Here is a 23,590-nt window from a genome sequence, read left to right as displayed (position 1 = left end):
AGAGAGACAGAGTGTGAGTGGTGGAGGGGCAGAGAGCCATGAATACACAGAATTTGAAGCAGGCTCCAGGCTCTGAGCTGTCAGCACAGAGCCTGATGCAGGTCTCAAACTCACGAACCACGAGATCATAACCTGAGCTGAAGTCAAACACTCAACCAACTGAATCACCCAGGCGCCCCTGTGAACTTTAATTGTAAATGTTTTATTTATTTATTTTTTTTGAGAGAGAGAGACAGAGAGAGAGAGAGGCAAAACACAAGCAGGAGAAAGGTAGAGAGAGAGGGAGACAGACAACCTGAAGCAGGCTCCAAGCTCAGGCTGCCAGCACAGAGTCCAACTTGGGGCCCAAACCCATGAACTGCAAGATCATGACCTGAGCCAAAGTCAGACACCCAACTGACTGAGCCACCCAGGCGCCCCATGAACTTTAATTTTAGATACCATCTCCTTGAGCCTATTACTGTCTTTTTTTTTTTTTTGAGATATAACTGACATCTAAAATTTTTTTATGTGTACATTATTTCACCACCAAAAGTCCCCACCAAAATTAGGAGGTAGACCAAATGGAGCCCTCTACCCTCCTTAATTTGCTTGCTCTCTCAATAGTGTTTGATACTGGTTATGCTTCTTCCTTCTTGAAATTCTCTTTTTCCCTGAGATGCAACTCTTACCTGGTTTTCCTCCTTTGGTCATTCCTTTTCAGTTTCTTTTGAAAGTACCTTATTATCGAAATAAAAATTTGCAAGGTAGTGTTATTTTCTTATTCTGCCGATGCCTTTCATTTATATTTGGTCCTCAGTGTCTTTCTTATTTCTTATCCAAAATGTTAGCTAATCAATCTATGGAAATTAAACTAAGATGGGAACAAATAGAGGCTATTTGTTCAGTGTTTACTATAGCAAGGGAGTCTGCCACAGTCACTTGTGTTTGTCAGAGACTCAAAGGCAGGCAGAGGAGCACAAAAGCTTTATAGTAAAAAAAAAAAAAATGAAAAGAAAAAAAGAGCACTTCAGGTGTGCTTCTGATGGAGGTTGTTGGCATGAGGAAGCTGGAGGCTGGTTAACTAGAAGCAGGTGTCATTTGTGGTTGGTTTGGGAGCATGTTTGGCTTTTTCTGGTTGGTTCTGAGTTGTAAACAGGGGCAGAAAATAGGGAAGTCACTGACCAATTCCTGACTGTTCTGGGTCAATTGCTGCAGAAGTTGTGGGTTCTAGTTGTCATATATGGTCTGGACATTGCCCATTTGTATATTCAGTCTTTTTTTTTTTTTTTTTTTTTAATTTGCATGTATTTCTACATGTGAGAGTAATCTTTGAAATTTGACCAGGCTCATCTTACAACTGGTTGAACCATCTTAAAAATCTGACCAGGGCTGCTTTAGACCAAGACATTGAGTGATGAGCTCTGTGGGCTTTTGGTTACATCATGGGTTTGCTCTGGCCCCCGAATCAGCAGAATCAGGCCCCTCACTTGTGAGGACAAAGCCACAGCTGACTTTTCCCCTTGCAGGCCAGCCCAAGGGACTTCCAGAAGCCTGGCCTCAAGGGGCTGTGTATATTCAGTCTTTTAAGCCAAACGTGGATTAGGACATGAAACTCCATTGCTCTTCGGAAAATGTCTCTGCAGCACTCTTTCTTAACCTTTTTTGGGTTATAGACTCTATTTAGAGAATCTGAAAACTATAGCTCTTCTACCCAGAAAAAAAAATCAGGAATTTACTGACCCACTGAGGCCCATCCATGGACCAAAGATCTCACCTATTTTCATGCATATTTACTCATTTTGTTACTATGATACAATATTTTGTTTGTATGAAGTTTTGACTAGTCTTCCCTATACCTTAGGAGTCATTGTGAACAAGTATATGTACAAATGTGTTTAAACAGCACAATTTTTATGCAGTATCATGGGAGGTGACATGCTAGATGAGTCAACATTCCTGGATACTGAGAAATAAGCTCATTCAGCCACAAAAAAGATTGAACTTTTTATCATTTCAATAGTTTTTTTATATAAAGCTTTCTAAAATACATCTTATTTCCCTGACAGGGAAAAAAATCGATGGAAGATAATGGCTTAGAATCTTTTTCATGAGGAACATGAAGAGCTCCTTGAGGGCAAGGAGTGGTTCCTTATTTATTCTGCAATCTGTCAGTAAATTTTAAAACAAGTACTTGCTCAGGGTTTGTACAGCAAATCGGCCCTAGGATATTGTGCTTTTCTTGTTGACATTTCTTTTCATCCCTTTGAGCAACAACTGATGGCTTCTAGTAAGATGTCACCTCAGATTCTCCTTAAACTGTCAAGATCGTTAGAGGGAAACAGACGAGCCGAACTCCTCTGGTCTACAGCTTTACATTACAGTTATGATATTAAGTCTTTAGGTCCTGGTCTGTTCTGTAGAGAAAAGCATGGTGTCTGGCTTTTTTTGTTTGTTTCTGGAAGCATTGTTTGCTTTTGATTTAAACATATTCTGAATAGTTGGTAAATGATATTCTAATCTCTGGTTAAAAAGGTATCTTATTGTATGTACCTAACAGCAAATGTTTTTTGGATGAACATTAGGACACTCAAAGAATTATAGAGACCCTGGGGATATTGTAAATCAGGAGTCCATTTAAGAACTGAACAGTTTGGACAAGCTCATCATCTGGTAATTCCAATAAGCATTGTTGTGCGCCTGCCATATGTCAGGCACTGGGAAAACGAAGAAGAATGAAACATGCCCTGTGTTCTCAAGGAACTCATTATCAAGGAGGAGGAAATACAGCCACAACACTTTCTTAGGAAAGAAGACCCAGGGACCTAAAAGTTCCTAAAAACAGATACAGAAGGTACCTTTTTGTAGTTTTGGACAAGAAGGTCATTACTAGGCTGAAAAGTGGGAGAAGTACGCAGGTCGCCGAAAGTACAAAAGTAACCAAGCCTGAAGGACACGACACATCCAAATGTGTGTAAAGCACAAGGCATTAGCAGGGAGGAGCAGTAGGAGACTGAGACTGGAGAGGTGGGAAGAGGTTCAACCCAAGTTACCACTGTATCAGGACTCAAATCACGATAATGATGATATCTAACATTTATGGAGCGTGCACGAATTTATATGCATCAGAGCCTGTCCTGCTCGAAGAGTGGATTTTACCTTCTAGGGGATAGGGAGCCAGTGAAGGGTTGTAGGGCAGAATTATGACCTGCTGAGACATGTGGCTTAAATACATAGTGGATGAGAGAGGAATTGTAGAGAACAGATGGGAGGCACGTGAGCACAGTTAGGAAGCTACATGGTGGGTAAATCTAGAGGGAGATGAAGTAGGGCATTGCTGCCAATGCATATGCCTTCTTACTTCCCATAGGCCTCCATGCAAATGCCATTCCACGAAGCTTCTAACCACCCTGTTTAAAATGTCAACCCCAGCTTCACTTCGTACTCCCCTTCCCTGCCTTATTTTTTTTCCCATAGCACTTACTGTATTACATATTCATTCATTCATTCACTCAACTGTAATAGGATTTAAGCTCTAACCGGGCTAGGATTTTTGTCTGATTTATTCAGTGCAATTTTGCCAGTACTGAGATTAGCACCTGGCTTTTCCTAGATACTCAGTAAAGACTGCTGAGGGAAAGGGTGAATGTGAGAAGGGACGAGGGGATGGGTTTGAGAGACGTGTCAAAGATGAAAATCATGTCTCAGGAGAAGGATAAACACAGCAATCTTTAGTAAGTTAACTAAGCAGTTCTTATCCTTCTAAGTAGTGAAGTATGTAGTTGGGGAATTCTTGGACATTGAATTTCCACTTAAGGAAGCTAAGGAAATCTTTGCTAAGTAATGGATTTGGAGAGTAATTATAGTAATGAACTAGAAATTACAGTTTTTCTCAACCTGCTAACTGACTTAACCCCCAAGTTAACGTTGTTTCATGAATCAAAATTGAACGTGCATGAATGTATGTGCACCAGGCATGATATATATGCTCTTTTTTTCCTTGAAGCCCTCAGCCTTTCCCCTTTTAGTCTGAATTCTAGGCCTGTTACTGCTTATAGTGAAGATAAGGGCTTTAGCTCTCATTCTGTTTCCTGGCTACTGATTCTAATGTCATTACTTCTGCATGTGACATTTGAGTTTGGGACTCCTTATTTAGGATTTGACAGCCAGGATTATGTGTGGAGATATTAAAGAGGATTGTATTATTTAATTGGGTGGGCAGAATCTGTAGTATAGTCCTGATAGGATTATGATGGCACTCTACTTTGGGTTCTTGAGATTGGATATGGAAACCTTCTTATGTTTGTGAATTTGTAAGCCTCCATTTTCTTTGAGTATGAATAAAATCCAGTTCTACTTTTCTTTCTTAATAGGAATTTAAAACTCAGCTGCCACCTGGCAGATCCATGTGGAAGACAGCAGTAGTTCAGATGTAGCCAATGTTGATGTGTGGGAATTTAGGTCTTGTGTTTCCAGATCCTCTGAATTTTTAAGAGAATTCTGATGAGGAATCTTCCAATTTTCGACTTTTGTTCTATACTGTGAGGACTAAACAAAAGACAGCTATGAGCTATATTGGGCCTGTGGACCTTGAGTATGTGACTTCTGGTTTGGAGACTGAAGTCTGGATCTAGCTAAAAAGAGTAAGGGAACAGGAGAGTTAATTTCATACTCAGTAAAAACTTTTTCCTGCTAAATCCAGTCCAATCAAAGAGAAGTCTAATCACAATAAAACTGGAGAAATATGGGTTCATAAAATTAGAAACCCAAGGATAACTACAAACACTGAGAGAAGTAATTATAAGAGCTGCTTTGCTTGGAGCCTAAGAGTCTTTCGGTAATCTATACTAATCTCTTGTATACCTGGAAGTTACTTTAACATATGATTACTAAAATGAATATGTATGATTCTGTTAACATAGATGTGAAATATATTTCAAACCCCCCCCCCCCCCCGCCCCTGCCTCCACACACAAAAATGCACCAATATTGTTGTAATTCTCTGGCCAGATTTAAACTTTCGAGCTCAGGTAGACAATAGATTAAAATTTACTGTGCTCGTGTCTCAGGAGAAAGATAAACACAGAGGGGAAGAAGCAGGTGGTTTTCAAGTGACTGAGTTAATAGTGAATGTATTCTTTGAATTGCACTATCCCAATATTGATCATTGAAATTGTATGAATTTATAAATAAGGGTTTTCATATTTCTAAAGTTTTGTGATTGTGAAATATGCCAGTTGTGGTTCACCAGCCATATTTTTTGGATGTTCCCCTGTTCTCAACCAGTTGTAGTTTGTGTGGGTGGAAGATTCTAATAGAAGAGGATTGTTTCTCCAAGGACTGTCAGAGGTAGTGACCCAAACGTTCTTCCATTTCTGAAGACCCCTCCCTGCCTCATTTTTTGGGATATTCAGCATTGCCCATTTCTGATCTTTTCTGGCAGTCCATGGATGCATTTTCTCTCTTCATGTAATGTGTGTCATTTATAATTATCTCCTAGTTTCTCATTGAAGACAGAATTTGTATTTGTTCTTTGTTTGCTTTATTGTTTGGGGGATGATGTTAGCAGAAATGCTGGTGGAAATGTCTTTATTCTATCCGGGGTAAATGCGACTGGGAATAACATAAGTGACCATTGGATGTTTAAGAAAGATAAATATAGAGAAATAATTAAGCTGAGAAATGATGTATGGATAGGAATTAGCCTCAAGATGTCAGGACAGAAAGAAAGTCACAAATGAAAGCCCTGAGGCTAGAAAACTGGGCACCCCTGGCCAATTAGAGATGGCCAGCGTGGGCCAAAGGCAGACGGTGCCGGATTGTGTGCCAGATTGTGATGCTGGATTGCAGGTGAGACAGAGGCAGGTGCCAGGCCACCTAGAGAGCTTAAAACAGTGTTTGCTGAATAACAAAGAGCCTTGTGTTGGATACTGATAAATTCAGAGAGATATACTCTGTCCTGTAGAAGCCTATGGTCTAGCTGAAGAGATTACCCAGGTATTAAAAAGTTTATATCCTGCAGCCAAATGATAGGTAATATGACCAAATGATAGGTAGTAAGTAAACGTAGAGATAGTTTTGACTTGTAGGAATTATGGGAGGAAAACTCACTTTTGGGGTTCTTGTGGAAGGATTCTTTTTTTTTTTTAAGTTTATTTATTTATTTTGAGAGAGAACAAGAGCAGGGGAGGGACAGAGAGAGAGACGGAGAGAGAGAATCCAAAGCAGCCTCTGCATTGTCAGCATGGAGACCAATGCAGTGCTCGATGCAGTGCTCAAACTCATGAAACGTGAGATCCTGACCTCTGAGCCCAAATCAAGAGTTGGACGCTTAACTGACTGAGCCACCCAGGCGCCCCTATGGAAGGATTCTTAAGGGAGCTAGAGTTTGAGCTTTACTCACGGGGTAGGGCTTGAATAAACATAGTTGTTAGAGGGAGTGGCATTGTCTGAATGTAGGTATGTGGAATACAGGAAGTATGCTAGCTTGCTGGAGAGGAGGAATCTTATAGGGCTGTGATGTGGGAGATGATGCTCGACTAGTAACTTGGGTTGCCTCTACATACCAGGCATCTGCAAATATCAGTGCTAGAAGTAACCAGAAATAGAACTTGTTGAATGCTTGATGTTCATGTTCTTATTGTAAGTAAAAAGAGCTATACAAGTGATCTGGTTTATAACTTCTCATTTCTTCTGCAACATCGTTACCAGCTGCTTCTCTCTTCTCTCTCTCTTCTCTCGTTAGATAGTTCCATTAATGGGGAACTGGCTCTTTAACACAGTGCTAATTATCCTTCTTTCTTTTCTTTTTTCTTTTCTCTTCTCTCCTCGCCTCTTCTTTCCTTTCCTTTCCTTTTCTTTTTCTTTCTTTGAGAGAGAGAGCATGAGCAGGGAAGAGGGGCAGAGGGAGAGAGAGAATCTTAAGCAGACTCTATGCCTAGCACAGAGCCCAACGTGGGGCTCAACATGGGACTCAACACAGGGCTCGATCTCATGACTGTAAGATCATGACCTGAGCTGAAATCAAGATGTTGGATGCTTAACTGACTGAGTCACCCAGGACCTCCCCTACTCCTGCCTTTTTAAAGTAGACTTCATGCCCAGTGCAAAGCCCAGCATGGGGCTCGAACTCATGACCCTGAGATCAAGACCTGAGTTGAGGTCAAGAGTTGGATGCTTTACTGACTGAGCCACCCAGGTGCCCCAACACAGTGCTTATTATTCTTGTATTAGAGAGAGATCCCTCTTCTTTTTGCTTTCTCCAGTGGATCACCAATTCAGCCTCTAAACTGACCTAGAACAAGTCTGTTTCTCCTTTTGGGGACAAGTATGTGAACCCTCTCAAATCAGAAGGTGGTGTCATGTCTTCCTTTAATCTTCCCTGCCCTGTGCCAGGCTACATATTTCCAGTCCTTTGATATATTCTTTCAGTGGTAGCATTTTCAAACCCTTCTACATCCTAAGTGCTGTTCTCCAAAATATTCTAGTTTATCAATGATGCTTTTAAAATTTTTCTTCAAAAGTGGAGTATTCCAAATGTCAATAAAACAATAAATAGGGCTTTTAGTGATGTTTATACTTATTAAAGTTGGCTAGAGAAGCAAAGATTGACTCATGAGTCTGGTCAGTGTCAAGATTTTTAGTCAGATCAGCTTTATTCCTTAAGTGGAAAGCACATTGGGGGAAGGGTGACCAAGAAAAAATAGTGATCACCACACAGATTGTTGTTTGGTTGCTGGTACTGCCAGCTAAGTCCAGAAAAGCAACAATATCATTACGTAGCATGGCTGTGTTAGAATAAGCTCTTTGTGATGTATACATCCGTTATGGAGTAAGTTGGAGAGAGATCCTGTTAAAATTGAGATTTCAAATATTTCTAATTGTGAAGGTTTCAGAAACTTAAATCTTTAAAAGAGGTGTTGATATTTGGATATAATGTTTAATTTTGGTAGGTGGACAGCATTAATTGATTTGTAACTTGTCATTTTTTTAAAAATAAAGTCTTCTAATGTTTATTTTTGAGAGACAGAGAGTGCAAGCAGGGGAGGGGCAGATAACAGAATCTGAAGCAGGCTCCAGGTTCTGAGCTGTCAGCACAGATCCCAATGTGGGGCTCAAACTCACAACCCACGAGATCATGACCTGAGCTGAAATCAGACGCTTAGCCAACTGAGCCACCCAGGCGCCCCTGTAACTTGTAATTCTACTGATATTGCTTTGTATTTTACACATAGAGGGTACTATGTGGGTTATTTTAGTCCCAAATTGATTTTTTTTTGTTATGGTAAAAATATCAATAAAAATTTCCAAAGATCACTAACATATAAAATCGTCATTAAATTTCTTCTTCATATTGTGGCATTCTAAAAATTAGGAGTGTAATTAGACATAATTTTATGGTATGGATTTATTATTTAAATGAGACATAAGCTGCACCCCTAAACCAGGTCAGTAAAAAGAAGGAGATGAGTAGCTTATCCACAGATAACTGTTCTGTCCAAACTATGCAACTAAATCATTTGTTTCCCAAGTTGACTTCTTCCTGAAAAGCACATCCATCCATGTTCATCCACCTGAACTGTTAACATCTCCAGTAACTAGACAGTCACCATTTGGGAGACAGTAATTGTTGCAGGCAAGATTCATCAATGGATCCTCAAATTCATGGGTGAAAGTATGATGAGAAATGGTATTTACATAGTCTCAAAGTCTCCCCTTAAAAGAAAAATGTTCAAAGGGAAAACTAGTAACATTACTAGTAATGTTAGTGGAGAAACCTAGTAGATACAACCATAAGCAAGTGATCACAGAGTTACTGTCATCAGTTATGAGATGTGGATGGACATCATCATGTGCCTTCTGGTATGAGGCACTGAGAAGGGCACAAGATTTTTTTGTGTGTTGTGCTTGCCAAAATGCTTAACCTGAATTTAGTTCTGAGGAAGCATTAGAGAAACCCAGATTGAAGGACGTTCTACAAAATAACTGGCTGGTCCTCTTCAAGTGTCAAGGTCATGAGAGACAGACTCTCCCAGATGGGAGGAGACAGACAATTGCATCTCAGGTGTGATCCTGGACCAGAGAAAGGACATCAGTGGGACACAATCGGCAAAATGTTTATATAAGGTTGGCTGTAGACTACTTAATATGTTTTGTGTTGATGGTTAATTTCCTGGTTTGATCATTATGACTGTGGTTATGTAAGATGTCAACATTTGGGGAAGTTGGGTGAAGCATACACAGGAATTCTTTGTGCTATTTTTGGAATGTTTTGTGATTCTGAAGGTATTTAAAGTGAAGTTAAGCAATAACAACAAAGTAATTCAACTCAGCTGAGAGAACTAAGACTTTCAGGTTTTTATTTTGTGACATCTCTCTTGATTGGTCAGGGACTGATTTTCTTTGCTTCCTAAATGCCCACTGTGAGCTGGACACTGGACACTGGACACTGTGAGGTTTCTAAATGAGGGATTTGGGGAGAAGTTAGCCATTACTATATTGGATTGCAACTACACTTTTTGTAAGGTTTTGTTTAATTCATTAATTTACTTATTTATCTTTGTACAGAGCTGTAATTACATCTTTGGGTTTCCAATGGCTCTGTAGGTTATTTGAGCTTTGCTGCTGTAGTCACCAGAATCCCTAGTTGGAAACTTAGCTCTGTAATTAATTTGCTGGTTTGTTTCTGTTTTTATTATTAGGTTCTGAATTCAGGTTAGTCTCATGGATTCTTATGTGATGGGTCATATATTACTGAATTTTATATTTGTCGATTGTCTCTTAGGAAGAGCTGAGTTTTGTATAAAATATTTAAACTTGAAATATCATGCTAAATATCATATTTTTACCTCAGAAAAGACTGTCTGGAGTTTTATAAATATAATGAATAAGTAAACTGACACTGGCATAAGCACCAGGTGGTAATCTTTTATTGGGTAATAATTAGAATGGAGGAAATTAATACATTAGGAAATGTTTCTGTTAGCAAGAACAGTTGTTAATGTATGACTCATAGATTTTTAAGTCTAGAAGAAACTTGATGAGGCTGTTTTGATCAGTGTGGAAGAGGGGAAGAGCCTGGACTGGGGAGTCAGAAGACCTAGTTTTACATCCTAGACCCATCACTGCTCTTTATTGTCTAAGTCAGGTCATTTTACTTTTCTGAGCCTTGAGTTTCTCATCTGTAAAACTGGAAAAATTATAGTATCTTGCAAAATTATTGTGAGAATTACATGAAGTAGCATGCAATGTCCCTGGCCTGATGTGGGCGTTTTATATATGCCGGCTCTGTTCTTACCTCCAGCTAGGTTTATAACTAAGCCATCTGCAATGGATGAGAATCTGCTTTGCTTTTAAAGACCTATGCAAAGATGCATATATGCAATGGAACATTACATAGTCATAAAAAAGGATGAGATCGTGCCATTTTTGACCACATGGATGGACCTAGATAAGTCAGACTGAAAAAGACAAAATACCATATGATTTCACTCATGTGGAGTCTAAAAAAATAAATTAATAAACAAACAAAAAGAATCAGAGCTGTAAATATAGAGAACAAAGTGATGGTTGCCAGAGGGCATGCAGTGGATGGATGGACAAAATGGGTGAAGGGGAGTAAGAGGTACAGGCTTCTTGCTACGGAATGAATAGGTCATGGGGATGAAAGGTACAGCATAGGGAGTATAATCAATGGTATTGTAATAAGGTTGTATAGTGACAGATGGTGGCCCTGCTTGGGGTGAGTACAGCATAATGTATAAACTTGTGGAATCATTATGTTGTATGCCTGAAACTAATATAACATTGTTTGTCAACTATACTAAAAAACAACAATAATAACAAAACCCCGAAAAACAGTAAAACCACAAAGATGACAGCATGTGTCAGTGATCTCTACCAGTATTTCATAGGGTCTTTTGTTGGGAAGTTTTTCCATATCTCTTATTCCAGAGAAATTACTTTCTTTTGTATGTCAGCCATAATTGGCTGTCACCCCAGGATCCATTAGACAAGTGTCACTCTTTGGTAGACTTTCCTTGGTATTTTCTTTCTTTTTTTTTTTTTAATTATTTTAATGTTTTTATTTATTTTTGAGACAGAGAGAGACAGAGCAGAGCAGGGGAGGGGCAGAGAGAGAGGGAGACACAGAATGTGAAGCAGGCTCCAGGCTCTGAGCTGTCAGCACAGAGCCCGACGCGGGGCTCGAACTCACAGACTGTGAGATCATGACCCGAGCTGAAGTCGGACACCCAACCGACTGAACCACCCAGGCGCCCCTTTCCTTGGTATTTTCATGTTCTTATCTGAAATCATTTGATGTAAGTAAGTATTAAAATTTAAACCTTTTTTCCTTAGCCAGAACAGAATTCAGGTTTTTTAAAAAAAAATTTTTAATGTTTATTTTTGAGAGGGAGAGAGAGAGACAGAACAAGAGCAGGGGAGGGGCAGAGAGAGAGGGAGACACAGAATCCAAAGCAGGTTCTAGGCTCCGAACCATCAGCACAGAGCCCAACGCGGGGCTCAAACTTACGAACCATGAGATCGTGACCTGGGCCAAAGTCAGATGCTTAACTGACTGAGCCACCCAGGCGCCCCAGAATTCAGTTTTTTAATAGAAGGACCTATATAAAGAGTGAGCTACTGCTGTATCAAATAGAGAAAACTACTTGGGAGTGAAATCAGATGGTAAAAAGTAATGAAGGTTTAAATTATATTTTTTACAAGACCCATACAAGGATAAGCAGAATGGATAAAGCAGAAATATTAGGACTTTAAAAACTATCCAGTGCTCAGATGATGCTTCTTCTTCCTGAGAGATACAAATTAGTTTTCTATAAATAAGGACTCTTAGGGGTGCCTGGGTGGCTCAGCTGGTTGAGTGTCCAACTTCTGCTCAGGTCATGGTCTTGCGGTTAGTGGGTTTGAGCCCTGCATCAGGCTTGCTGGTGTCAGTGGGGAGCCCTCTTGGGGTCTCTGTCTCCCTCTCTCTGCGCTTCCCCTGCTCGTGCTCTCTCTCAAAAATAAATAAACATTAAAAAAAATTAAGGACTCTACCCTACTAGTTAATAGATATTAATTTAGCCTTTATTTTAAATTGCTATTTGATTTCAAAGTTAATATTTAGTAGTAATAAAAATTTACATGATATTTATTATCATTTTACCCTTCAAAAATTGTCTTCTAACCAAGAAAAAAAATTTTTTTTAACTTTCTTTCTCTTCTTTCATGTCCACAATGACGTCCCTTTTGGAAACTCAGAAGCCAGCCAAAGGTAAGATACTTGATTTATTATAAATGCTTGTGAAGATCTTATGTGTGTATTTATAAGTACTGGTAATTTTCTTCTCAAAAATTTTTTCTGTCACTTTTGTAAAAGTAATGCAAGCTGTCAGCCTGTTCATAAATCCAAAATCATTTATTGGCATAGGAGGAACTGGAGGTTTATGGAAAAGCTGTATTTGTACTTTGACCAATTCTGGCCAGTTTCCTGGCAGCTATAACACAGATTCCTTTTGTGCTCTACTGTTCACCATGGATTGGCTCGAAACTGGTCGTTCCAGACTGTGGTCAGAACCGTGCTAGGCAGACTCATCCATGTTGCTCCTGAGACAGCTGGGGACACATTCCCAGGCCAACAGAAAGCAGTCCTGGCCCACAAGTTTGTCAGGCAAATGTGCTTTCATCTTAGATTTGAGCCCAGATTCTAAAGAAACTTCTGTGGAGCGCATCAGTATCTCCTAAGGAATTCATAGGTGTGCCAAAGTGGGCACAAGGACTATATTTTTGAATTGACCATACTCTGCCATTACTTGGAACTTGTCAGGAAATTCAGATTTTTATCTAAGTTCTTAGAATTTTGTTTTTGTTTTAAGAGTCTGTGGTTGAATTGTAATTCCAATCTCTATTATTGTTGCTAAAATATGTATAGGAATGGCTCTTTGGGACTGAATAATTTTTTAATAGTATAATGTGGCACTGGATTTCTTTATATTTGTAAAATTCACTTTACTAGTTTGATCTCTTCTGTGTACAGGTATTGGATTATTTTTTGTTTTCTTATTTTTCTTGATGGAGCCAGAGACTGGAGATTGCAATAAAGATGTGAGGAAGCATTACATGACCATTTAAAAACTATTCATGTTTTATTTAATTCAGTTGTGTCTTCATGTTTAGAGACAACATTTTGTGGACATAAAAAGTATAGAAGGACCAACATCACATTACTAACATAGTGGTTACTTCTAGGGAGAGGTATGCTTGGTGAATGGGAGACCTTTTATTTTTACTTTATGTTTCTGTGTTATTTGACTTTGTGTTGTGAATGTGTGCTTCTTTACTGTTATTTGAAAAAAAAGTTTTATTTTATTTTAAGGGAACAATATTTAGAAAGAAAAGGGCTTGTCCTTTAGGACATCCTTGGCTGAAGATTCTTATAATAATTGGAAGATTCCTATATAACAAAATTGCTTAAACTTAGAGACCATTCAGCATTGTGAGTAAATAAGAACTAAGTGTTCATTAGTTCCCAACTTTGTACCAGGCTGTGGCACTTTCACATAATTTGAGGAATACAGCTAATCCAACCTAATGATGGAGAGCCTAGTGATAAGCAGACCCCAGCTGAAAGGCTGGTTTCCAATCCCAGCTCCCTCACCTGCCAGCTACCAGATTCTTAATTTCTTTATACCTCAGTGTCCTGTGAACAGGGCCTAGCACCTGTATTGACTAGTGGTTTCTGTAATGGTAGCATCTCTACTGCAATTGAGAATTAGAAATGCATTTGTTAAAGAAATCCCTAAATTAAAAAAAGAAAGAAAAGGAAAAAAAACAAACAAACCCATAATGACTGAGAGAGGAGTGCCATTCTGAGCCTGCTCTCTGGTAAGTGCACGCATATGGGGATGGCACCTTTGAAGTGAGAGCTAAGCTTACAGAACAAGAAGCAGGATAGTTTCTACTTATCCTGATTAAGCACAGAATTAAATAAAATAAGAGATGAGAGTTGAAAGCTAGAACAGAAGAAACCTAATTTGAATTTCACATTTTATTCATTCTCACCATGCTGTAATGATTGTCACTATGGCTGACAAATGCAGTTTGAAAAGGACCCAAAATGCAGTTTGCCCCAACCCAAGTCCTTTGGGACCACCTTCCATATTCCTTTTTCTTTTCCTCCTCTCTCTGTTGGAGTATTGCTAACACAGCGAGCCACCACTCTTGACAGATACAGGTCTAGCTTTGGAAAAATGTTGAGGGTCAGTAATGTACAACATAGTGCTTCAGCCGGTGGATGGCTTCTGGGCTCCAGGGCTCCTACCTCTTCCTGGGTCTTGCCAGTCATTGGGCTTCTCCTTGCCTTCTTGGCCTAGCATTCCCATCACTGCCCCCTCCCAGGGAACAAACACCTCCCTGTCTGCTGTTTTGCGGAAAGATAGGGGTGTTCTGATCATTCTCTGCTTTAAAGGTCTTTTTAACCAGTCATCCTGGCGGCTGCCCCCAGGGTGCTCTCATGCCCATTTACTTGTTCTCTTGGTGCTCTCCCAGAACTGCTCTTACCTTTGCAACCATCTTCTTCTGCAGTGTTTTGGCCCCATTCTGCCCTACCCTGTCCCCCATCAGTCTCATTATAGCTATTTTTCAGAGAGTCTCCATTTCTATCCAGATAGAAGCAAGCAGTCTAGCTTTCAAAAACTTGCTCTCCTTTCCCCTCTTCTTTCCCCTTTTGGCCCTTTCCCTTCTTTCGCTCCATCATTTTGAGTTAACTTCAAGTGGGAGGGGGATATAGGCATGCATACTTAATTTACCATTTTAATCTAATTTCCTTTCTTTAAAAAATTTTTTTTTAACTTTTGGAACTTCGATCCAGGTAGTCTTGTGAGTTTACACAGATGCACTCTCCTGGAGGGACAGATAAAATATTTTAAAAGACTGAAATCATGTCATCATACTCAAAAACAACATAATGTGGGGCGCCTGGGTGGCTCAGTTGGTTTGACATCTGACTCTTCATTTCAGCTCAGGTTATGATCCCAGGGTCGTGGGACTGAGCCCCTCATTGGGCTCTGCACTGATCTTGGAGACTGCTTAAGAGTCTCTCTCTCTCTCTCTCTCTCTCTCTCTCTCTCTCTCTCTCTCTCTCCCCCCCCCCCCCCGCATCCCTCTCTCCCTCTCCCTCCCTCCCTTTCCCCTCTCCCCTTCCCCGTCCCCCCTTCTGCTCTCTCTCAAAAAAAAAAAATTGCTTCAAAAACAACATAATGTAACTTTAGGGACTAGCAGCAAGCTGGGGCTAACGCAGTGTTTACTGGACCTTGGGATCAGACACAGGTTCTCAGAAGTGATTAGAGGTTCACCTCTTATTAGATTAGATTAGAGGGGGCCCTGATGTATGGGTGGATGAGGACTGGAGAACTCATCATATGAACACTGATTTGAGTGAGGCTCCAACATGAATGAAGTCTTAAGAAAAAGATTTTGGCCACCAACATTGAGCTGTCTGTGGTAATTAGAGGACGTGGAGACATTGGACTTTGGAAAGACCAAAATCTGGGCTTCAGTATCTGGGAGTGGCTGTGTGACTAGTCATGTAAAGGTGGCCAGAGGGAGAGGAAAAAAACAAGCAACCACGTAAACCATAAAACATAAACTCCCTATTCAGATGCACTTGCAAACTGACATATAAAGGCCCAAGAGGAAAACTGTTATCAGGAAGTGAGGCAGCCCACTCCCAAAATTGGAGAGTTTGAACTACAGGCTGAAATGATTTTAAAAACAATTACACTTAAAATCTTTAGAGACTTAATTATAAAACATGAAATAAAAAAAAAAAGAAAAACCAATGAAAAAAAGTTAAAGATTGCTAAATAAATAAATAAATAAGCAAGCAAGCAAGCATATTTTGGAAAGTAGTAAATGTAAAAGATCCAAACAGAGCTGGTCTGTGATATCTCACCAGGTGGCATTAACCACTAACCATTTTCCAGTGTGTATTCTTACTAAGCTTTTCATCTGTATAGATTTTGGAACAAACATGGGACTGTGGTCCAGACTTTATAACTTTTACATTAATACATGAACATTTTCTTATCAGTGTTCTGCTGATAAAAGCTATGCAGTATTGTACTTGGGTGTGTTATAATTTTTCGATTCTGCTGTCTTGTAACATTTTCAACATGCTGTAGTAATCATCTTTACATCTTAATTCTTTTAAAATACCTGTATTTTCTCTGAGAAAAATAAAACTGTAGAGAATGTATAAAAGCATAAAGAAGACAGAGATCACTAATCTTATGCAGAAATAAATTTTATATGTGTAACTAGGTGTGTGTACATGTATATGTGTATATAATAACCACCATAAATATTGTTTTGTAACCTCCCCCTTTTCACTTAACATTGTGAAGGGTTTTCCATGTGAAATAAAGGTCTATATCATTTATAGAGTATTCGTTGTAAAACTGTACCATAAATAATTTAACTAACCTCCATTGTGAAGACGGTAAGTTATTTTTATTTCACTACTGTGAACAATGTTATCAATGTTACAACATTGTTATAGCATTATAAGTATATTAAGGGTTTATTCTTAGTACATACTGTACTGTTTTTATTTTTCAACAGGTGTTTGCATATGATCATTGTTTCTGGTCCATGGATGAATCAGTCAGAGAAAAATATGCAGGTAAGTACAGCATCCTATTAACTACTTACAATATAGAAAAGGTGTTTTTATGTTTTTTCCATAAAGTATGACAGCATTATTTTTTGTATAACTTTAAAAACTATATAGAGAACTTCCTCCCGTCTTTGCTGTTTTTATATTAATCAGGAAATAGATTAACAAGGTGCTGTTCTTGGTATAAGACAATGAAGGTAGATTAATAGGGTACATGGTTGAAGTTATCACACGCATTCCCAGGCCTTACATGGGACCTGGAGTACACTAACCATTTAGATTCTCTTCGATGTCCGTGATGAGTCTAGCGAGGCAGCTTGATATAAGGAAAGATGAGCCAAGGAGAAAAGGAAACCCTTAGTTTAGTCCAGGCTCTGTTCCTACCTGCCTCTGTGACTAGTAAGTCACTTATGTTTCATTGTTTCATTTCTCTCTTTAATGGATTCTCTAAATTTGCTTGGAATTCTGTTATTTTCTTACTCTACTCAACAATGACTGTCTTAAGTTTAGAACCTGTCTACAAGTTTAGGACTACAGCGACAGCCTTCTAATTTCTTTTATTCCCAACTGCTTTTATGACACCTGTTTCTAAGCAGTATCTTTTAAATATTGTCATATTGTATTGGCTTTTGTCATGAGACAGAGTAGTATTACAGCTGGTTCAAAAACTTAAGGTTAGTTTAGTATAGCTGGCCTGACAGATTACTTACAGATTGCTTCTGTATTGGAAATAAGAGGATGATATGCTAATCTGGGAAATTAACTAGGAAGTGGGGCATAGTGGAATGCTATTTTTAGCATTCTAACAAACATACTTTCTATGTAAGTATATATATAAGTATATAACAAACTGGATGCACAACAGCATCCAGGTCTTTCATATTTCATATTATATTCAAGACTCAAAGAGAGGCTGAATGATTTTGTTTGATTATTGACATACTTAATTTAGCCTGTGGAAGAGAATTTGAACCTATTATTTTTGTCCATGATTGAAAGCTAGAAGAAATTTTCAAGATCTTCTCTCTTCTAGCTGGTATGTATTGTAGGCCCTATAATTAAAAATTATCATTGAAGAAAAGGAGAGGAGATTGATATATATAATTGTTTAATTCAGGTTTACTGAGGTTCCAAATATAAACTTTGGATATTTTTAATCATCATTTACAAAATTAGCAGTTCATTAGCTTTTTGCATTGCAGAGGATTTTTGGCCAGTGTTTATTAATTCAAGTTCATATTATCCAGGAACTTTTTACTCATTTCCTATCCTGGGCTAACTAGAAATACTTGAAAGACATAAGCCTTTGGACACCTTCATCAAGTCCTAAAATCTTGTTTGGAGATCTATAACTTGAAAAGTGCATTTTTGAGGGGGTTGTTTTTAGTTTTTAAAAAGTTGTTCATATGTAGTTAAAATATCCTTTCTTATTCTTTTTCTCTGTTTCAGGTCAAGATGATGTTTTCAAGTGCCTTGGGGAGAATATCCTTCAGAATGCGTTTGATGGTTACAATGCATGTATCTTTGCCTATGGACAGACTGGTAATGTTAAATAATATATACTTTTTTAAGCTTTAAAGACCGTAACAGAGAAAGTAACAAAGAGAATACATATTGTTAGCATCTTATCAGTTACAATTGATAAGGAACATTTTGAATTCTGTACTTCTGTGGTTAACAGGAAAGAAAATCTATATAAAGTGAAGGAGTCAGTCTTATAGGGTATGTTGCATAGGTTGTCCAATTGAAAACTAGTTTTTGTGGAAGAATGGTTCTGGGAGCGCCTGGGTGGCTCAGTCATTTGAGCGCCCGACTCTTGATTTCGGCTCAGGTCATGATCTTATGTGAGATCAAGCTCCATGTTGGGCTCTGCACTAACAGCATGGAACTGGCTTGGGATTCTTTCTCTCCCTCTCTCTCTGCCCCTCCCCCACTTTCTCTCTCTCTCAAAATAAATAAATAAACATTAAAAAAATTAGAATGGTTGTGATATTTTTAAGAGCCAGTATATGATGTGGTTAAAAGAGCACAGATTCTGAGCCAGGGTAGCCCAGCTCCAGCCCAGCTCCTATGAAACTTACACCTCAGTTTTCTTATCTGTAAAATGTTGGTAAGTGTAAGCCTTCCTTATAGGGTTGTCACAATTAGTTAACATCAAAAACTTACAGAAAAAGCCTGGTACTCAAGAAGTGGTGTATTGGTTTGAGATATTATGACAATGATAAATGTCAAGTGATAAAGGCAGCAATTTGTAGAATTAAAAATATGTTTATAAAAGCATTGCTACTAAAGAAGGAATAAGAGTTATACTTAAGTTAGGACTATGCATGATTTAATGTTTTCCTTTCTATTTTCCTGTGTTTTCTAAATTTTCTTTAATGAATATGTATTTTTGGTACAATGGAGAAAATAATTTTATAGTCGAGAAAGAAGATTACTCTGGTTTTTACACTGTTGCCAAAGGGTAGTAAGTTAATTTGCTCTGGGGCCTATAGGGATAATGTGTATTTTTTGTGCTATGATTAGTGGTTGGGAACAGTCACAGTAGTATTCATCATATGGATCTTCCCAGTTAATTTTAGAAAACTAGTTAGACCTCACTTTTTTTCAGTTGTTTTAGGTAATTTTTTTTAAAGTATGAAGATGTTTAAATTATGTTTTTATTTTCGTCCTAAAAGGTGCTTATTTTATTTATTTTGAAAGAGAGAAAGCGTGCATGCGCAGGGCAGTGGGGGCAGAGAGAGAGGGAGAGAGAGAATCCTAAGCAGGCTCCACGCTGTCAGCTTGAAGCCTGAGGCAGGGCTCAGTCCTACGAGCTGTGAGATCACTACCTGAACCAAAATCAAAAGTTGGATGCTCAGCCAGCTGAGCCACCCAGGCTCCCCAAAAGTGTTTATTTTTTTTTTTAACATTTTATTTATTTTTGGGACAGAGAGAGACAGAGCATGAACGGGGGAGGGGCAGAAAGAGAGGGAGACACAGAATCGGAAACAGGCTCCAGGCTCTGACCCATCAGCCCAGAGCCTGACGCGGAGCTCGAACTCACAGACCGCGAGATCGTGACCTGGCTGAAGTCGGACGCTTAACCGACTGCGCCACCCAGGCGCCCCAAGTGTTTACTTTAGATTTTACATGTGTAATAGGAAACCTTCCATATTTGGTTAGTCTTATCATTATACTTTGTATATTTCTTATTTTATTTTGGGCATTTTACTAAGTGCTATAATTTATTATGAGCAATGGAATGGGAGTTATGTATTTAAACTTCTCAGAGACAGTAATAACTATGATTTCCACTTTATAGGATCTGGAAAATCTTATACCATGATGGGCACAGCCGACCAACCTGGATTAATTCCAAGACTTTGCAGTGGACTCTTTGAACGAACTCAGAAAGAGGAAAATGAAGAGCAGAGTTTTAAAGTAGAAGTATCCTATATGGAAATTTATAATGAAAAAGTTAGAGACCTTCTTGATCCCAAAGGGTAAAGGACTTTGAAACTTTAATGTTATAGCATTAAGGACTAAAACAGACTTCTAAATTGACTTAAGTGAATTTTTTTATATTGAACTCTGGTAGAGTTCTTTGTGCTTTTATCTGTTTATCTAGTTATTGTCCTTGTGACTGTGTTTTCAGTCACATTGAGCAGCTTCCTGCAGTCAATTCTGGCTTTTGAGTTTAGGGCTGAGTTGGGGAGGGAAGTATTGTTGAGCCACATGTATTTGCCTCATAACTGCCTTTTTTCACATACATCCAAAGCCACAAACAAAAAATACGCAATGAAAATTAAGTTGCTTAGTATCATGAGGGACTGGTATCTTTAATCAAGTTGAGTTTCTTTCTTTCTTTTCTTTCTTTTATAAAAGGCCAAGAAATTTTAGGTCATTAGCCATTTTTTCTTTGCTTGCTGAGAAGGGCATAATCAGAGATTTGAAACCTGGACTTTAGGATAGTTAATTTTAAAGATCCCCAGAGAAAAAGAATGTCCCATTTTATGGCATAGACTTTGAAAGAGAAGTGGTTTGAAAGTATTAGAAAGCCTTAGAAAATGCTGTTCTCACTCTGCAGTCATAACTGAACCTAATGAGGAAGATAAATATCTGAGGAAATCTGTCCATTGCACAGTTTTCTGAGTCAGATTTTAAGGAAGTACAACAATGGTGAAAAAGAAACAGATAATAACCACAGCATGTGGTTTATAGATGTGAGAACAGTGTTTATAAGGTCAAAGAGCCACATGAATTGAGGCTTAGAATGTGGAGTTACAAGGGGATGCATAATTATGCTTGGATGAAGAAGATGATCAAAAAAAGGTGGTCTTAGAAGCAGTGAATCATAGTGATGCTCAATCGTAAGAAAACGTGTCAATCCCTCACTGGTATCTGTTTTCTTTGTCAGAGGTAATGATCTTCAGTCCTTTCACAATGACATTCAATTGGCACTTAGTGTTTCTCTGTAAAACTTAACATTTAGGGGCGTCTGAGTGGCACAGTTGGTTAAGTGTGTGACATCGGCTCAGGTCATGATCTCACAGTTCATGAGTTCGAGCCCTGTGTCGGGCTCTGTGCTGACAGCTCAGAGCCTAGAGCCTGCTTTGGATTCTGTGTCTCCCTCTTTCTCTGCCCCTCCCCCAGTCATTCTCTCTCTCTCTCTCTCTCTCTCTCTCTCAAAAATAAATAAACATTAAAAAAAAAAAAACCTTAACATTTATGGAATGATCATTATTACATGCCGAGCACTAGGCAAGTTGTAAAGGAAGATCTCACAGTGTGGACAGAATGAGAGTTTTGGAAACAAGTAATTATAATACAGTGCAGTGATGCTTTTAAATTATGAAGGAGGCTTATATAAAATAGGTATGGGGAAAGAGGGAATGAGGAGAAGGGAAGAGTCCACGAAGAGTACTGGATGATTTTTGTGCTGAGTAGCAGTTTGTCCACTGAGAAGTTAGGTGAGAACCATTCAGGCATAGGGGACAGCCTATGCTAAAAGGATGGAGGTATAAGACATCACTTGCTTGGAGAGTGACCCCACTGTCCAGGGTGGCTGGAGGACCCTGAGCATGGCTGGAGGGCACTGAGCATGAAAATCTAAACAGGGAACCAAAGGAGGCCAGAGGTAGGAAGGTTCTAGCTTAAGTACCCACATCTTGCTGAATACTGTGTCCTTGTACTTTTTCTGCATCTTCACTTCAGTGAAGAGCATCACTTTCTTTGAGATCCCAAAGTTCCTCTTGCCAGGAATTCTTAGCTGACTTTGTATTCCACATTGCTTGTGTGCAATAGTTCCAACTTTTATCCACAGTTTGTCTGGAGTCTTTAATAATTTCTTATGTTTGTCTTGTATATAGTTAGTATTTAACAGCATGGGCTTGGGGTTCACATAGCTCTGCATCTGGGTCCCTCTAATTGTTACCTATTAAGCAAATTTCATATGCTGTCTAGGCCTCATTTGTACAGAGGGGAATGATAATATTACATAATATTGCAGAGGGCTGTTGTGAAGATTGGCTGGGATGATACACCTGAGGTCTTAGAACAGTTACATAGTAAGTGCTCAGTTAGCTGCTGTTGTCTCCTCCATGAAAGTTTCTTGAGGATTTTTGTAATGTTTCTGAAGAGTTGAAGTGAACAGAATTAAAAACTCTAAAGGTGATCCCTTTTCAGTGAAAGACTGTCTGAGAGAACTTAGTTTTTTAAATCAAGTACTGATTTTATGAATTCAGTATCTACTGTGTATAATGATGTAATTATGTTGTTTTATACTCAGGAGGTAATACAGTACACATTATCTTTAAAAGAAAAGAAAAATTAAAGGAAAAAGTTATAGTATATCTTGAGATCAGAATTAAGTCAAATATTTGTTCTATATTTACTTCATGTACAGTTCTATAGTGGTAAGTGAAATTTTTGGTGGTTGATCCTAGGGTGCTAGAGGATTCCAAATCATTAGAAAATCAGTACATAAAATAAGAATCACTTGTAATCTCACCAGCAACAAATATTCTTTTTTTCATTGTAATGTTCATATTTAAAAAAATTTTTAATGTTTATTTTTGAGAGGTGGGGGAGGGGCAGAGGGGGGTGGGGACACAGAATTCGAAGCAGGCTCCAGGCTGTGTGCTGTGAGCACAGAGCCTGATGAAGAGCTGGAACCCATGAACTGTGAGATCATGACCTGAGCCGAAGTCAGACGCTTAACCTACTGAGCCACTCAGGTGCCCCATTGTATTGTTTATATTTTTTAAGGAGCTTTTTTGAGAGAGAATTCATGTACTATACAATCATCAACAAATATTCTTAATGTTTTTTGGTTGATGTATTAAGTATGCTGTATGTTCTAGGTTTTGGCAGATTTCCCTTATGGGGTTTATTAGTTCTTTGTTTTAAGTGGTATTTATTTATTTTTTAATCATGAATAAGTATTTAATTATACTGAATCCTTTTCACTACATTTATTGAAATGATTGTGTTTTGTTCCCCATTTAGTCTATCAGTCTAGTGTGATAATGGGCATGAATCAGTGTTAAAACAACCTAGCAGCCCTGGGATCAGCCTAATGTTACATTTTTAAATCATGATTAAATTCAGTGTATTGGCTTGTTTGTTTTTATTCATGACTGAGATTGGTCTGAGCGTTCTTGCACAGTTAACATTTATTGAGTTCTGTTCTTTGTACCACTTTCTGTGAAATGACAAGTAGATTGTTTGTATTTATTTGACTCTGCATTCTTTGTGGTAGGAAATAGACATCCCACAGTGTACCCTTTTGAGTGATGTGATATTTTACCACATTATGAAGTTTTTCTTACCAGTCAAGATTTTAAATTTTGGTTTAGATTCTTCTTGAATCAAGTTAGTTGGTTCTTTTTACTTGGGATCTTTATTGAATTCAGTGTATATTTTTATGGAGGACGATTGAGTCCTTTTAAAAAC

At 38.5% G+C, this 23,590-nt stretch overlaps 1 protein-coding gene across 2 annotated transcripts in view; it reads left to right on the top strand.

Moving 5' to 3' along the window:
• The window catches only part of KIF13B (kinesin family member 13B), a 201,031-nt gene that overhangs the window by 54,977 nt on the left and 122,464 nt on the right, over positions 1-23,590 (top strand). For both annotated transcript variants that reach the window (XM_027069655.2, XM_053216665.1), the window contains exons 3-6: positions 12,241-12,253; positions 16,600-16,660; positions 18,104-18,196; positions 19,959-20,139. In XM_027069655.2, the coding sequence (XP_026925456.1) occupies positions 12,241-12,253; positions 16,600-16,660; positions 18,104-18,196; positions 19,959-20,139 (348 nt within the window). The remainder of the gene's footprint in view (positions 1-12,240; positions 12,254-16,599; positions 16,661-18,103; positions 18,197-19,958; positions 20,140-23,590) is intronic.

Source organism: Acinonyx jubatus, chromosome B1, assembly GCF_027475565.1.
Source record: "Acinonyx jubatus isolate Ajub_Pintada_27869175 chromosome B1, VMU_Ajub_asm_v1.0, whole genome shotgun sequence".
NCBI classification, from domain to species: domain Eukaryota; kingdom Metazoa; phylum Chordata; class Mammalia; order Carnivora; family Felidae; genus Acinonyx; species Acinonyx jubatus.
This window is presented reverse-complemented; position numbering and strand designations above follow the sequence as displayed.